Here is a 17,702-nt window from a genome sequence, read left to right as displayed (position 1 = left end):
AAAAATACAGTCGAATTGAGAACCTCCTCCTTTTTTGTTTGAAGTCGGTTAATGAATTATTCGGTACATTAAGGACCATAATTTCGAAAATGTACTCAAGATAAACTTTTTTGTTAAACTTTGAGCATAGTTTAGCTTGAGTACATTTTCGAAATAATTATGGTTCTTATAATGTACTGAATAATTCATTTTTATATTAAATATATGGCCATTCGAAATGTCGAAATCATTTGTAAATGTAAATATTGGCACAACTATCACTCTGGTTTCTTTTCAGAGTGAATAAGTAAGTTAGAAGAACTCTAAATAATTTCCTGGCAAATTTTTATATTTCTTAAGAAAAGATTATCCAATATGATAAATCCTGCAGTTTTTATTATTTTTTTTTTTTTTGAAAATCTGAAATGTTTTAAATTTTTGCTCTGACTAATTCTGAATAAGTCTTACTTTAGCTAAATTTTCATAAAATGTCTGATTAATTCTGAAAAAGTCTTCTAGAAGAGTCCAAAAACTTGTAATAATGCAGTCTTCATACAGCTCGATAAGTTTTACATAGATATTTTCAGAATTATTTAGACTTACTCATTCTTCTAGAATTGTTTTTCAGAACACCGCAAGACTAAATTAGACTATTGGAAGAAAATATTCTCACCAGGAACCTTGCAAAAGATCTATAAAAACTTTATTTATTGACCAATATCATAAAATACAGGAATACAGAAAGCAAAGCAATGAAAAATGAAAAAATATATAATACCAGAAATATTTGTCTAGTATTCTGCAACATAGCGCCGCCATTGAGAGATAAGCTGATTCGGGATGGTTGTTACACAATAGATGAATATTGGTTGATACTTTACAATGGTCGGTCCCTCATTAAGCAATGGCACAAAATTTAGTTAATATTATAGGACAACCATTGAATGGACCAGTTTGGAGGTATTGATCGATAATGAACTTTACGTGTCCGTCATCGGTGAAATGTCAATAAATTATCAAACTTTCCTCGCGTTGGATTTTCAAACCGCTTTGAATTGATCTGGCGCTCAATTTTTTCCCTTCATGTGAATTGCAAAAGCTATCGAATGATCGTGCGGAAAAATGGTACCGTACGGCTTTTGACCATGCCGAAAAATCAAGCGTCACGAAACCGGCCCGAGTCCAAGGGACACATGGGTCAGATATCATTCGGTTTGAAACCTTCTACAACAGGTTGTAAAATATCGACGAACATTCATATATTGTGCAACAACCACCTCAACACAGAATTTCTCGATGGCGGCGTTGTATTTCAGAGTACCATACAAATGTTTCCAAGAGGTTCATTTTCCATTGCTCAAGTGGGGACCAAAAACGATTACAGCGGGCTTCCCGACTATTCAATAATTTTTGGAGATGAAATGAGTTCACATTTAAAAATAATTTAGTAGCACTGTTCCCATTTTGTATGTTTTCTATAATTGTTGTAATTTGTGTGATTTAATAAAAGCCAAACATTTTCCACCGTGAATGGTGTAGATGGATACTCTTTCTTTTCTACTAGATCAACTTAGTATGTAATACATAAACAATAAAAACAATAAATAATTTTTTTGCAAGAGTAAATCAATATTTGCGCAATTTGGGCGAATATCAATTATTGATTTCATACCGGTCGGCCACAACACGTTTTCGAAACACATCAAATGTGTCTCGCATACAAGATATAATAAATTCCACACAACGATGACTGAAATATAGAAACAAATCCATTGCGTCACTATGCACTTGATTGCAATCTTGTAAGGTACTTAGATCAATTTCATGATAAACTAACGAAGAAAAAAAATATTTTTTTAATATACATTTCTTATCATTATAATTTATTGATATTAGGTATTGTTATAATTTATGAATATAAATTTATTTATTAATAAACATAAATTGTTTTATACAATATAGATGCAATCAAAATAAAAAGTGTTTAAAATTTCGGTTTAAATAGTGGTAGCCTTAATAATAAAATATACGAGCAACTTTTGATCGAAAATTTTTTTCGAAAACTAACGGTCTTAGCATCGTTGTACATAATTTCCTATATATAATAAATAATTCTAAAAGAAATCATGTTTAAGATTTCTTAAATATGAATCTCTTTTAAACTCTTTTTTAAAACTTCCTTATGAAGTTTTTTTTGTCAATTCAGCTTAGAGAACTTAAAGAAGTATTGATTTTTACGAGTTCAAAAAAGAGCTCTTTTATGAGGTCCTAATGTCTACGTTAGGTGGCGCATTCGACCTCTATAGTTGATCTTTCAGACGTAGGATCCTGGCGTCCAAATAAGAAATCTGGGCTCAGCTCATTCGGACTGACTGAATACGTCATTTTGCTGCCTGGGATTGGTGTGGGACTAAGAACATGTCAATTGAAGACACCAAATATTTCTTAAGGACTTCCTCAACTATAGTAACAACAGCTTGAGCTGAACTCACAAGGTATATGATCCGGTCAATTTAAACATACGAAGGTACAAAAATTCGCACCCGGCTGAAATTTGTTAGGATTCATCAAAATACCTTCTTAAATGAAATCTAAAAAATCCTCATCCGAGATGTGGGAAAAATGTACGTGGGGTCAAAGGGCACAAAAACGAGTTTTTCGCGATTTTCAGCGAAACGTTAAGTTTTATCATAAAATTAGTACAGACGAAAACTTTAGATCAGTTAATTAAATATAAAAAAAAAGTTTCAATATTTTTTTCCTAAGAGCCACCGTTTCTAGGAAATAACGATTCAAAAAGTTGGAAGAGTTTAAGAGTGTAATCGTCATATGATTTTATGGATTGACATCTAATTCTATGACTTACTTTGAAAATTTCATAATATTTCCTAACAAATTTAAATCAGTAATTATTTGAATTTACATATAAACAAGTGAAAACAAACAATTGACTGAGTTAATTGTTGAAGTACCATCTATAGACAGTGTTGATTACTCTATCACATTACACATATACCTATGCATGTCATATTAATACATACTATAAAATTTGCATCTAATGTGTGTCCTTGTGAGTAAACAGTGAGTAAACAAAAATGTTTCAAACAAAAGTTGTTTGATAAGGAACATTTTTTACATTTAAACTTTTGTTCTATCTCTAACGGTTTAAAAGATGGGTCCTACGGACCCAAGACCCAATTGACCTATGTTACTCATTTACGAACTCAACTCAACTTTTTACGCCCTGAGTGCGCTGTAAAAATTTCAGCTTGATATCTTTTTTCGTTTTTGAGTTATCGTGTTCACAGACGGACGAACGGACAACAGAAAATGGACTAATTAGATGATTCTATGAACACCTATACCAAATTTTTTTTCGTAGCATCAATATTTTTAAACGTTACAAACTTGGGACTAAACTTAATATACCATGTATATTTCGTATATACATGGTATAAAAATATTATTTATACAATATCGTATCTTATTTTCACAATTTCTAATGCAAAAAGTTTAACTAATTGCTATATTTCAATAATTTTAACTGGCCATTTACTATACCATTTACATATAAAGAATTGAAAATTAGTCATAGCAGCTATCTTTACGCCAAAACTATCCACTACAACCGCTGGCGTCGATTTGATTGTCCCTATCATGACTACGCACCCAACGGATGTATAAACGAAAAAATTTTATATATGTAAGCTACAACAGTGATGTATGTATATACGAAACTTATACATATTTAATGATTACAACTCTTCCAACTTTTTGAACCGTTATATCGCAGAAACGGTGAGACATTATTATATATAATTATCTGATTTTACCGTTTTGCTGAAAATCACGAAAAATCCGTTTTTGTAACCTTTGACCCCGCGTAAATTTGTTTCCATGACTCGAATCGATGAGGATGAATGATGAATGATTTTTAGATTTCATTTATAATGGTGTTTTGAACAATTTCAACCGGGTCCGAATTATTGTACCTTCAATTATATTTTTTTAAAGAATCAATCAACATTTAAAAATAATATCTTACCATTATCCAAAGAAACTTTTAAGCGTGGTAATGATTCATCCGTTTTTAACGCTCGTTTAACATTTAACCATTGATATCGTATATCTTTAAAATCTGGTATATCAATAATATTCATAAATTCATTCACCAATTCAATAACGGACAATTCACAGGCATTCGATTTTTTTGCTAATTCCGCACCAAACGCTAATGAATTCTCTAAGAAACTCTTTAGTAATTCCTTGGAATCAACAGCGTAGGTAGGTAGTTCGATTAATATCATATTGCGTATGGAATCTAATGTTGGATCAACTCTTGCATCCTTTATATCTGTTACCTAAATGGTAACAGAGAATATATTTAAATAGAAAAATACTCTTAAACTAAAGTAACTAACTTTTGTATTTTAAGACATTCATACATTTGTGTTGAGAAAATCTTTTTCAACTTTGCTAGCCAACTTTCAAAGTTCAATTTCAGATATACAAACTTAAATAAGCTACAATGCAAAACCTGTGCCTTTGTTTCCCTATCGGATTATAAAACACATAAAGTGCAGTCAATACGGCAAAAAATTACTCAATATGGGATATCCTGATGTTGAATTGGTCATATTACCCATAAACTGAGAAACAAGACTTGATACCATGACAAAATTTGAAAGTAAAATTAAAATTGATTAAAAACGAAGAAGTTATAAGCATTCAAAGGTTGCCCCTTTCCTTTTAGCAAAACAAAGTTTTATATGTAATAGCCGTGTCATTTTAGCATTTCAAAGAGAATTTTTTTGTACCTCAACCTATCGGGCCAATTTTTTTTTTTTAATTTTAAAACCTTGAAAATATTTTAAAAAAAGGGTCAGAAACGTATACACGAGGGTTTTCGGATTTGCTGATCACTATTCCGAAGTTAGAATTACGATATACCCCCCACCCTCTTGGGGTAATTCAAATTTTTTGCTGATCCAAAATTGCAATATTCTATAAATATTCAACAAAATGGACCAAAAATGTGAATGGACCAATGAGTTTGGCTTTTGGGGTCGCTGATCTCGATTTCGAAGGTAGAATGAGGATAAAATCCCTCTCTTGGAGCTATCCGCCACCTTCTGGTCCAAAACAGCAGCATTCTGAAAATATTAGACAAAATGGGCCAAAAAGTACACTCGGGGAGTTTTGAAGCCACTGACCACGTTTCCGAAGTTAGAATGGTCATCTCCCTCCTCCCTTGGGGATATTTGCCCTTCACTGGCCCAACACAGCGATATTTTATAAATATTAAACAAAAAGGACAAAAAAGTATACTCGGGGGTTATAGGGGTACTGATCACGATTCCAAAGTTAGGATGGGGATATGCTCTCACCTCTTTATTTAAAAAAAAAAAATTGGTCCGATAGGTTGAGGTATATAAAAATTCTTCATTTTATATTTTTTTCGTCTATAATCTCTGAGGCGATAACTACGTATGACGTCACTAGCGGGTATCTTCCTCTTTGTTTAATTAGGAATTTAAAACATTCATATCTTGCATACTAGTACAGATTTTTAAAAACATTCACTTTTTTATTCGTGAAATGAAAATCCTACATCTGAAGTGATAAAAAAAATTTAGTTAAATCGCCTATTTCTAAAAAAAAAGGTCTGATCTTCCAACGGGCAATTATTGGAAAAATAATGGTTTTTAAGAAAATATACTTTGAAAAAATTGGGAGTATATAGAAAGTTAAGTGCATTGATTAAAAAAATTGATAAAAAATACAAAAAATTGAGGGCTAAACCAAGAACGAAAAAAATACTAGCTCAAATTTTCTCAGCTCCAATTGTAGCTTTTTGTAAACTTTTTGTAGACCCCTACAACCTCTTATAAGATACCTCTGCATAATTAATAATCTCGTAAATACATGATTGGTATACTACATTCCTAATTAATTTCAAACACAAAATAAATATCCAAAAGCCAGCCGACTTGAAATTGACTTTTTCGTGACGTTTATGTCTCTTATCTATTATATATATTTCGAGTGTGAAGATGTTAGTGACTGTACTCCTCCTAAACGGACGAACCGATTTGATGATATTTTTTGTGTGTGTTTGAGTAGATCCGTTGGTGGTTTAGATTTACCATTCGATTTATTATTAAAATTACATTATTATTACAACTTACTATGTGCTATGTATTTTTAATATTAGTGAGGTATTATTTATTATTATTCAGGTATTGTGAATAGGTATTTCTGCTCCACTACCGAAGGCTCTAGCTAGGTCTAAGGCCGAAGGTCAGGCCGTGGCCTGTTCAATAGATAGAAGTAAAATTTGGGTTTAGCGGACAGGCAAAGCATAGTATAGGTATAAATGAATTGAAGTTACGTTTTTCTTAGTATGGACAACGTCTGTCGAGCCCGCCATACTATATAAATTATTAGAAATGTTTGCGTGCACACAGAATAATAAAGTTCAAAATTGATCGAAATTGATTGCCGAAAAGTAAAAAATTTGATATCATAATTATAATGACAAACTAAATTATTGATTGTGATTGGCTCTTATATAGACGAATCATTTTAGACGAAAAAAGTGTAAAATGAATTTTTATGTACCTCAACCTATCGGTACATTTTTTTGTTAATGTTCAGGAAGGTCCATATATCACAATCTACATCTAACTTGTTGTCGCTAGAAAGTTTGGTCATTGCTATGGGTCAAATAGGCCAATTATTAGAATCCATTTCTGAGTTGATTTTCAAAAATTTAAAAAAAATGAAAATGTTCAATACAATGGGCTAGAAACGTATACTCGGGAGTTTTTGGGGTAACTGATCACGATTTCGAATTTAAAATGGGACAAGTGAAAACAAACAATTGACTGAGTTAATTGTTGAAATACCATGTATAGACAAATAACAAAAAATATTCACTTTTAAATAGACACACACACAACAGATATTCCTATATTAATACATACTATAAAATTTGCACCTAATTAACGCCCTCGTGGGTAAACAGTGATGTTTACAGAAAAATATTTCAAACAAAAATTTTCTATTTTTTTATAAGGAACATTTTTTACATTTAAACTTTTGTTCTATCTCTAAAGACCCAATTGACCTATGATGCTCATTTACGAACTTGACCTCTCTTTTTACATCTTGAGTACGCTGTAAAAATTTCAGCTCGATATCTTTTTTCGTTTTTGAGTTATCGTGTTCACAGACGGACGAACGGACAACAGAAAATGGACTAATTAGATGATTCTATGAACACCTATACCAAATTTTTTTTCGTAGCATCAATATTTTTAAACGTTACAAACTTGGGACTAAACTTAATATACCATGTATATTTCGTATATACATGGTATAAAAATATTATTTATACAATATCGTATCTTATTTTCACAATTTCTAATGCAAAAAGTTTAACTAATTGCTATATTTCAATAATTTTAACTGGCCATTTACTATACCATTTACATATAAAGAATTGAAAATTAGTCATAGCAGCTATCTTTACGCCAAAACTATCCACTACAACCGCTGGCGTCGATTTGATTAAGCGTTACAAACTTGGGACGAAACTTAATATACTATGTATATTTCATATATACATGGTATAAATATACTCCCCTCCTCCAGGAATTATTCGCTTCCCGCTGGCCCAACACAGAAATATTCTGTAAATATGCAACAAAAGGACCAAAAAGGTATACTCGGGGGTTTTTGGGGTTTCTGATCACGAATCTGAAGTTAAAATGTGGATATACTCTCCACTCCCGCTGACCCAACTCAGCAATGGGGATGAACAATCGAATACTTTCAAATATATCCAAGTGCGGTATCAAGTAAAGAGCGTGACGTGTACATTGCAAAACTGTTACCCCGACGCAAGGGGATACGGAAAGAGGGTTGAAAGTGGAAGTGAACGATAGAATATTTTCAAATATACCCAAGTCTGTATCAAATAAAAGGCCATGATGTGTACATTAAAAACTTGTAATTTACATGAAAACGTAAATCCGGCGAAAGGGGATATGGAGGAGGGATGAAAGTGGGGATGAACCATATAACATTTTCAAATTAAGCCAAGTGGGGCATCAAATAAAAGAGCACGACGTATTCATTCAAAACTGTAACCACGACGTAAGTATACTTTTAGGCCCATTTTGTCGAACATTTACAGAATGTTTCTTTTTGAACTAACGGAGGCGCATTACCCCAGAGGGAGGATTTCGGAATTATGATTTCAGAATCGTGATCAGTGACCCCATAAACCCCCGACTATATCTTTTTGGTCCATTTTGTTGAATATTTACAGAATATTGCAATTTTGGACCAGTGAAACAATTTAAAGCGAGAAGGGGGGAGTACATCGACAATCTGACTTCGGAATAGTGATGAACGACCCCGAAAACTACCGTGTATACGTTTCTGGCCCATTTTGTTAAATATTTTCAGTGTTTTAAAATTTTCAAAAATCACCTCAGAAATGGATTCTAAAAATTGGCCTATTTGGTTCGTAGCAATGACCAAAAGTTAGATGTTTATTTTGATATATGGCTTTCATGAAGACTTAAAAAAAAATTGGTCCGATAGGTTGAGGTACAAAAAAAATTCTCTTTGAAATGCTATAATGAAACGACTATATAATTTTGTAAAACAAAACAAACAAATAGATATAAAAATACAATAATCTGTTAAAATATGTCAAATACGATACGAACCCGTTTAAAAAAACCATGGACTCGATCCAACAATACATCCATACTACCACAAAATTCAGAAATTAATAATGATGTCCATGTTACTGTACTTAAAGCTGGCTTAAAACTTTCTTGTACATTATAAATTAAATGTCGTCCTAATGTACGGTATATTTGTAAAATTTCATCACGCATAAAATTATTTTTTGTAACCATTGCTTTAACTAATTCGTAATTTTTATACAAACGAAATTTATAAAATGATAATATTTGTCCAACATCTGGAACATCTGTAAAAGAAATCATTCAATTTTAGTAATGAACTAATCATAAAGTATGTCTTGAGGATCCCTTCCTCATTCTTGACAACTCTGCCTCACATTTTCTCCGGCGCGTTGTTCTGCGCATTTCAGCAAAAAAAAAAAAAAACATATTTTATTAGAGAGCCATAAGGTATAAATATCTTAAAATTTCGAAATCCATTGCCAGTCAATGACTCTTTATAAAAACTGTTTGATTACATTGTTTAAAGCTTACTTAAAGAAACTTTTAACTTTTTTCTAGTACTTTAAAAAACCATGAAAATGAAAAAAGTCTTAAGTCATTTGCATAAAAATTAACGGAGTTATAATGAAAACAAAGTTTCTCGAACCTTTCAAGTTATTTAACGATAAATACATTTTTTTTTTTTGTATTTTTCGAAATAAATTTTGTCATTTAATTTGCATTATTTAAAAGATTAAGTATAATTGTTCTGATAAATAAAATCGTCGTTACAGTCGGAGGACCTCTAAGATTAAAAAGCTTTCCTCAGGACGGAAAAGAGGTCCCTCGACTGTAATGACGATTTTACTTATCATAACAATTTTAGCTGAAAATATTTTCTTGTTTTCATAGTTTTAAAAGCGTGATTCTGTAGGCTTCGGAGTTTTAGTTTTTGAACTTTATTTTATTTAAACTATGGTAGGAGCTAACAGATGAACATACATACATACCGGTCAAACACATAACCCTAGACATATATACTCGGGGTAATAAGTCATTTCGATAAAAATCGTTGTGTGCTTTAGCCCAAAAAGTTAAGATTTGCTGTAAATGGATACATTGAATCCGAATAAATTCTAAAACTTCATATTTTTAATATGAAACTAAACTTTTTACATTTATTTTACTGGAGTAAATCTAAGCAAAAAAAGGCTGTTATATGGATTAAAAGTTCGAGCAGCGAAACTTTGGGGTTTTTCTTTTCACATCAAAATAAGTATTTTTTGAAATTTTTTACTTTCCCGGAGTGGTGCAACATGTTTAAAAAACAAAATGGCGTCAAAAATGAAACTTTTTTCAGAAATTTTATCATTTTTATTTTATATTCGCAAAAGGGGACATCGGTGGATATCCAAATTTGGTAGGTTTGTAGTCAATGTTAAGAACTACTCCTCATATTTTTTTGGGGTGGTTTCATCCCTTCCCCTCCCAGTTATATATATATGTATACATACATATGGTAAAACAGTTCATTTGACTGTAACTTGAAAAATATTTGATTGATTTTAATGAAACTAATATCAATAGTAGGTTTCATTACTTAAAACTTTCGGTTAAAATTTTAGCGAAATCCGTTACATAGTTCGGCCAAAATTTCCAATTTAGTAAATTGTTTAAAATGGCTGCCATTTTATGCCATTTTGTCCTACGAGGTTAAATTTTTTTTTAAATTGTAGCATTTTTTATTATCTTTCGATTTTATAATAAGTGGCTTACCCGTCAAATGACTCCTTGATCCATATTTTTGCGAAAAACGGAAAATTTAACACTTTCTGGAAATAATTGTTTGGGGGGTGTATGGACTGGCTTTGGGGAGTGTTTTTTGCTTTGGCTTCAGAAAACTATTTTTAAAAGAGGTCTATATGGTTTAAAGCAAAATTTTTAAGTTTTAACCCCCGCGCTGTTAGGGGGAAGGGGTGTATGGAATAAATGAATCTTAAAAGATTTTAAAAAGAGGTCAAAATAGTTTAAAATGCTAAAGTAACCCAAAACTTTAGATATTTTTATTAATATAGCCCTTTTTTCAACATCCACCCCTCCCCGTCCCGCTTTCATATTTTTGCAAATTCAAAATTTTTATGACGTATAAAGGGGTTTTTGGGGTCGCTGATCTCGAATTTTGCACTAGGTTATCAAGAAAAAATAGTAATATTTTAGGGGGTGTACTTATTTGGGCCAAAAAATCGAGATCAGCGACCCCAAAAACCCCTTTATACGTCATAAAAATTTTGAATTTGCAAAAATATGAAAGCGGGACGGGGAGGGGTGGATGTTGAAAAAAGGGCTATATTAATAAAAAATATCTAAAGTTTTGGGTTACTTTTGGGAAAGATAATAAAAAATGCTACAATTTAAAAAAAAATTTAACCTCGTAGGACAAAATGGCATAAAATGGCAGCCATTTTAAACAATTTACTAAATTGGAAATTTTGGCCGAACTATGTAACGGATTTCGCTAAAATTTTAACCGAAAGTTTTAAGTAATGAAACCTACTATTGATATTAGTTTCATTAAAATCAATCAAATATTTTTCAAGTTACAGTCAAATGAACTGTTTTACCATATGTATGTATACATATATATATAACTGGGAGGGGAAGGGATGAAACCACCCCAAAAAAATATGAGGAGTAGTTCTTAACATTGACTACAAACCTACCAAATTTGGATATCCACCGATGTCCCCTTTTGCGAATATAAAATAAAAATGATAAAATTTCTGAAAAAATTCCATTTTTGACGCCATTTTGTTTTTTAAACATGTTGCACCACTCCGGGAAAGTAAAAAATTTCAAAAAATACTTATTTTGATGTGAAAAGAAAAACCCCAAAGTTTCGCTGCTCGAACTTTTAATCCATACACAAGGCGTAATTTCACTCTACTATTTCCAATTTTTGTGTACTTTATATAAGTCCCTTATACATGATACTTTTAATAACTTTTGTTATCTTAACATATTATATCACTTAACTTATGAGAGCAACACTTTAATAATTCAATGGAAAACGCACATTACGTATTTTCAGAAAATTTAACCATTTAAAATATATTTAAATTTAATTTAGCCATTTAAAATATATAAAGTAAGAAGAGTTTTTATGGGCGTTCCTATGTATAAGACAAAGAAGAGTCTTCAGACAATGCATTGTATGTGATGCGCACGTATTCATATCATTTTATCTATATCTCATATCTCATCACTTGAAATTGTACACATTCCCTCTTTGTTTTATACATAAGAACGTCCATAAAAACTCTTCTTGCTTCATATATTTAAAATGGCTAACGTGATGGTTACCAAACTGTATAACTAACTTCTTATTTGTATACAAAAATTTGAAAGAATGTAAAAAGTTTAGTTTCATAATAAAAATATGTAATTTGTATGACTTGTATAATAGTCCGAAACGTTTGTGTACTTTGTATACAAAAACATACAAATAGAATAAAGACACGAAGGCGTTACATATAATTTATGTCATTTTTTCTATTTCTTCAAAGGAAAAACTTCATTGTAATAAACATAATTATAATATTAATAAAATTAGGCTTCGTCAGGGAATTGAACCTAGACAATTTTCGTGGCAGATGAGCATTGTAACGCCGAACCGAAGATATGAAAGACAGAGTAATAATAATATATTAAAAATTTTTACCTAAATCCAATCGAAACATATAATCAGATTCACGTATGGTTTCTGTAATATGCATATCATAATTTACGATGAATTGGTTAGTTGTTGGATGTTTTAAGAGTATCGGTTGAGCTAAACATATTTCTATCTAAAAAAAATTTTAATCGAATATTTACCTTAGTGGTAATATAGTCTAATATATACTTATACAATAATAGAATTAATCAGAGTAAAATTTAAAATATTTCAGATTTTCAAAAAATTAAGTAATATAGGTTTTATCATATTTAATACTTCTCGTAAGGAATATAAAAACTTATTAGGAGAAGGGCTATGAGTAAAAAAATAAACAGCTGTTTTTGTTCATTTTTGGTTTACATACTGATGAGATATGTTGAAGGGCCCCTCAAAGAATATATAACATAAGATTACAATAAATAGTCATAGGGCTCAGCAAAATGAAACCGCATTTTATGCAGAAAGCAAGCCACTTTGCCCAGTGATACTAGGAACCACTATGAATGATTTCATCCGAGGAAACGAAAATTTCATCCACTGGAAGACGACAAGATGACGGACCTTTTCCAAAATGGCGGCTGCAAAAATTAAAAAAATTTATAGATTCGAAACGGTCGCACCGATTTAAGTGATTGGGGTGTCAATCAATTCTTATTGACACCTCCAATCAAATGAAAAACATACCATTTAAAAAATTAAAAAATGGTGGCCGAATATTAAGAAAAGTGATTAAGTGTGTAATTTTTCAATAAATTTTTTCATTCTAATGAAAATAACAACAAAATTTCCAATGACATGCTCACATATTTTTTATTTAAATAAAATTTGATAATATAAGCTACAAAATAAAAAAAATTGCTTTACAATCCGTCGAGTAGTTTTTCAACTATACGTATTACAAAAGATGCGTGTGGTTTTGAAAACCTTCATTGTACGTAATGTGATACATCGTGCATACGCCAGTAGATATGTACTTTTTACCTGGAAAATGAAGGGTTTTGGCCCTATAACTCTTTATTACCATCATATCGTGTTAATTATACTAATCGTATATCAATATCAACAGTCTAGTACAACTATGACCTCAGCCCTACCTCTCTACCACTTTCCCAACTTTCCCCCTTCCTCAAACGTGACGGTGGCTCATTTTAATGTAAGAAATTATTAATGTAATTTTGTGCATTTTTAGAAATCTTCACCCACACCAAACATTCTTACGTTGTACACACAATGTTATGTCACGGGCTGGGAAGTGGTTCCGCTAACCTAAATTATTGTTTTGATTTGCAGTTTCATTATTAATTTTTTTTGTTTGCGTTTAATCTTTTATAAGGGACTGACTTAAAATAATATTGATTTGTGATTTTGAAATGTTTTTCATTATTTTAAAAACTATACATACAACTCGGAAAGGTTTGGAAAACTTAGTGGAAAAGATTCACTAAAAAGACATAATTCAGGAGGTAATTAATAATAAATAATTAGGATTAAATAATTAAAAGTTACATAGAGGTGACACATTAAGTTACGAAAATCTGTGAGCGCTGGGGGGCTTACGGATTCTCCTCCTCGTCATCGAAGTCCATGTGCTTGTCTTCCTCATGAACTTTTGGTGAGGGATAAAAGAGGAGATTAGTGGTGTCCTCACTCTCATTATTCGTACCAGCTTCGTTGGTGTCAGGCTGAGGGAAGTTTTTGCATGATGTGCCCGCGCAGCAGCCTGCAGTGGCACAATCACTCGTACAGTTGCAGCTTATTATATGAAGTAACTGTTCTAGTGTAGCGTCCATCGTTATGGTAATGGAAACGGTACCTGTATACAAATGTATCAGTCAATAAACCTTTTTCACATTTTTTTTCTTTTTTTTAAATGAAAGTAAATGTCTTGATTAATGGGCAATTTTTTTTCCCCGATTTTTTTGGAGCCATATGACCGAGAAATCAAACAATGAAAATCATTAAAATTCAAATTGGCGAAAACGATCCGAAAATTCACGAAGTTGGCTGTGACGTCAATTAGTAAAAATTACATATTTTCAAACACTGTTTTTACATAGTTTTCATTTTTGTTTATTGAATAACTCGTTTATTTGCAATTTTACACGCAAAATGGTCAGAACCAAAGTTATTTGAAATTAAATTTCCTAAAATTGTGGTTACTCAATTTTTCCTAGGATCGATATTTTTCGATTTAGACTAAATAAAAGGTGGTCGTGAATTCTTGTTTGTTGCATAACTCGCTTATTATTAATTTTACACGAAAAATGGTAATTTTCCAAGTTATTAGAAATTAAATTTCGTACAATTTTGGTTCTTATCAATTTTTTCCTAGGATCAATATTTTTCGATTTAGACCTAAAAAAGGTTAGTCGTGAATTCTTGTTTGTTGCATAACTCGTTTATTATCAATTTTACACAAAAATGGTAAGGACCCAAGTTATTTAAAATTAAATTTCGTACAATTTTGGTTCTTACCAATTTTTTCCTAGAATCGATATTTTTCGATTTAGACCTGAAAAAAGATTATCATGAATTCTTGTTTGTTGTATGGCTCGTTTATTTTTAATTTTACGCTAAAAATGTCTATTACTAAAGTTGTTTGGCTTTAAATTTCTTACAATTTTGGTCCTTAACAATTTGTGCCTAGGATCGATTATTTTGATATGTTCTTTATTATTGATTTTTTTTCGTATAAACGATGATCAGCTAATCTTTTGAAAATTGAGATTGCAATAACTTTGATGCCGACCTTTTTATACCATGCATATATGTAATATGCAAGGTATACTAAGTTTAGTCCCAAGTTTGTAACGCATAAAAATATTAATGCAAGGAACAAAATTTTGGTATAATAGGTGTTTATAAAATCACCTAATTAGTCCATTTTCGGTTGTCTGTCCGCCTGTCTGCCAACACGATAACTCAAAAACGAAAAAATTTATCAAGCTGAAATTTTTACAGCGTACTCAGGACGTAAAAAGCGAGGTCAAGTTCGTAAATGAGCAACATAGGTCAATTGGATCTTGACCTTTGGGTCCGTAGGAGCCATCTTGTAAACCGTTTGAGATAGAACAAAAGTTTAAATGTAAAAAATCTTCCTTGTCAAAAAATAAACAACAAACTTTTATTTGAAACATTTTTTCGTAAACATCACTGTTTACCCGTGAGGGCGCAAATTAGGCGTAAATTGGATAGTATGTATTATTATATGGGGATATCAGTTACGTATGTGTGACACGTATGTATGTGTGTGTGAGAGTAATCAACTCTATATTCATGGTATTTCAACAATTAACTCAATCAATTATTTGTTTTCACTTGTTCTTTGTAAAGTTCATATTTTTGTGATGCACGCTTACGTTAAAGAGAAAGAAGGATGTAAATGAAATAACTTTTACAATGAAAAATGCAAATTAATTTTTTTCACTATTTCATTATTGAAAAGAATTTAAAATTAAAATTATTTTGACACTTGGTCCGAAAAAAAATATCGATCCTAGGAATAAATTGAATAGGACTAAAATTGTAGGAAATTTAATTCCTTAAAACATCGGTGATAACCAGTTTTCACGTAAACTTAAAAATAAACGGATAATGCATAAAATAAAAATTCATGACCAACTCTTTTTAGGTCTAAATCGAAAAATATCAATCTTAAGAAAAAATTTATGAAGACCAAAATTGTAGGAAATTTAATTACAAATAACTTGAGTCATTACCATTTTTCGTGTAAAACAAAAACTAAACGAGCTACGCAAGAAACAAGAATTCACGACCACATTTTTTCGGGTCTAAATCGAAAAATATCGATTCTAGGAAAAAATTGATAAGAACCAAAATTGTAGGTAATTTCAAATAACTTTGATTCTGACCATTTTTCGTGTAAAATTGAAAATAAACGAGTTATTCAATAAACAAAAATGCAAACTATGTAAAAACAGTGTTTGGAAATATGTAATTGTTACTAATTGACATCACAAGCCAATCAAAATCGTTTTAAATTATTTCAAATATCGTGACTTTTAAAAATTGTATGAAATGGTGTTTACAGGTTCTACTCGACCTATATTTTCATAAAAAATTAACAAAAAGCATTTCAATTTTGCATGTAAAAGGTCGTGTAAAATTGATGCACGTGTGCAAAATACCTACCTTATTTGATAACCTTTTGTCACCATTGAGAAGGAAAATTTTTATGGCTTTCTTGGCTTCCCATCCATGCCTGAACTTGAAAGTAGGTCCTGCATGAATGGTACTTGGCAGCATCTCGAGTTGATGGTAGTCTAACAAGCCGACATTTCATTTCGAATATTTTTCCAAATAACATCAATGAAAATTTGTGGTAAATTCGATAAAATAGAAAATGTTATCCCAATAATGAATTCCTTTTTTTTCATTTACAATCAATCAATTATTTAATTACACGACGGTAAACTTGATTTACAAAGAAAGGGAATATATTAAAATCTTGGTTTTTATTACTGAATATCATATGCAATCAGTAGAATAATGTAGATGTTTACATTTTCCCACAAATTTTCCAAACTTTTCCGAGTTTTTTGAAAGTAAAATGTTTTTAATACATAAAAACATTCCGAAATTATAAAACAAAATTATTTTGAATGAAAATAACTAATAATAAAAAAATTTGTATCCAGGAAAAATAATAATGAAGCCCGTGACATCACATTGTGTGTACAACGTAAGACTGTTTGGTGTGGGTGAAGATATCTAAAACTGCACTTCTTACATTAAAATGTGACACGTTCGGGGAAGCGGTAAGGGGTAGAGCTGAGGTCATAGTTTTACTAGATTCTTGATATTGGTGTACGATTAGTATAATTAACATGATATGATGGTAATAAAGAGTTATAGGGCCAAAATATTCATTTTCGGCTACTTTTTTACATTTCGAGAAAATTAGTCTACCTTTTTCGGCTGTATCTCGCTTATTTTTGAGTCTAGAAAATCGTTTAATATACCAAAGTTTAGCAATTCAATGTTCTAGACCTTTGTAATGAACTTTAGAACACAAAATGCTCTCAAATAGCGAGATATAAGCGAAAAACTGAGAGAAGTCCGAAAATTGTGTTTTTGACCCCCCCTCCTCAAGTTATCACAGGGTTCTGGAGGTCAAAAATTTAGAAGCGACATTCTAGAGTACCCCCAAATAGCCTGTTTTAACTTCGGAGTACTTTCTAGGTAAAAAGTACATTTCTACTTGCGCATGTGCGATGTATCACATTACGTATAATGAAGGCTTTCAAAATCGCACGCATCTTTTGCAATGCGTTTAGTTCAAA

The 17,702-nt window shown here is 31.1% G+C and overlaps 1 protein-coding gene across 1 annotated transcript in view; it reads right to left on the bottom strand.

Annotated features, from left to right (window-relative positions):
* Positions 1-9,719, bottom strand: part of LOC123298960 (dynein axonemal heavy chain 8-like) — a 281,682-nt gene extending 271,963 nt beyond the window's left edge. The window contains exons 1-4 of the mRNA XM_044881061.1: positions 9,695-9,719; positions 8,721-8,989; positions 4,025-4,340; positions 1,652-1,811 (exon numbers count right to left, since the gene is read on the bottom strand). Of these exons, the coding sequence (XP_044736996.1) occupies positions 1,652-1,811; positions 4,025-4,340; positions 8,721-8,989; positions 9,695-9,719 (770 nt within the window). The remainder of the gene's footprint in view (positions 1-1,651; positions 1,812-4,024; positions 4,341-8,720; positions 8,990-9,694) is intronic.
* Positions 9,720-17,702: the final 7,983 nt, after the last annotated feature.

This window comes from Chrysoperla carnea, chromosome 4, assembly GCF_905475395.1.
Source record: "Chrysoperla carnea chromosome 4, inChrCarn1.1, whole genome shotgun sequence".
Classification (NCBI taxonomy): Eukaryota; Metazoa; Arthropoda; class Insecta; order Neuroptera; family Chrysopidae; genus Chrysoperla; species Chrysoperla carnea.
The sequence above is the reverse complement of the archived record's forward strand: the minus strand, read 5'-3'. Positions and strand labels throughout refer to the sequence as shown.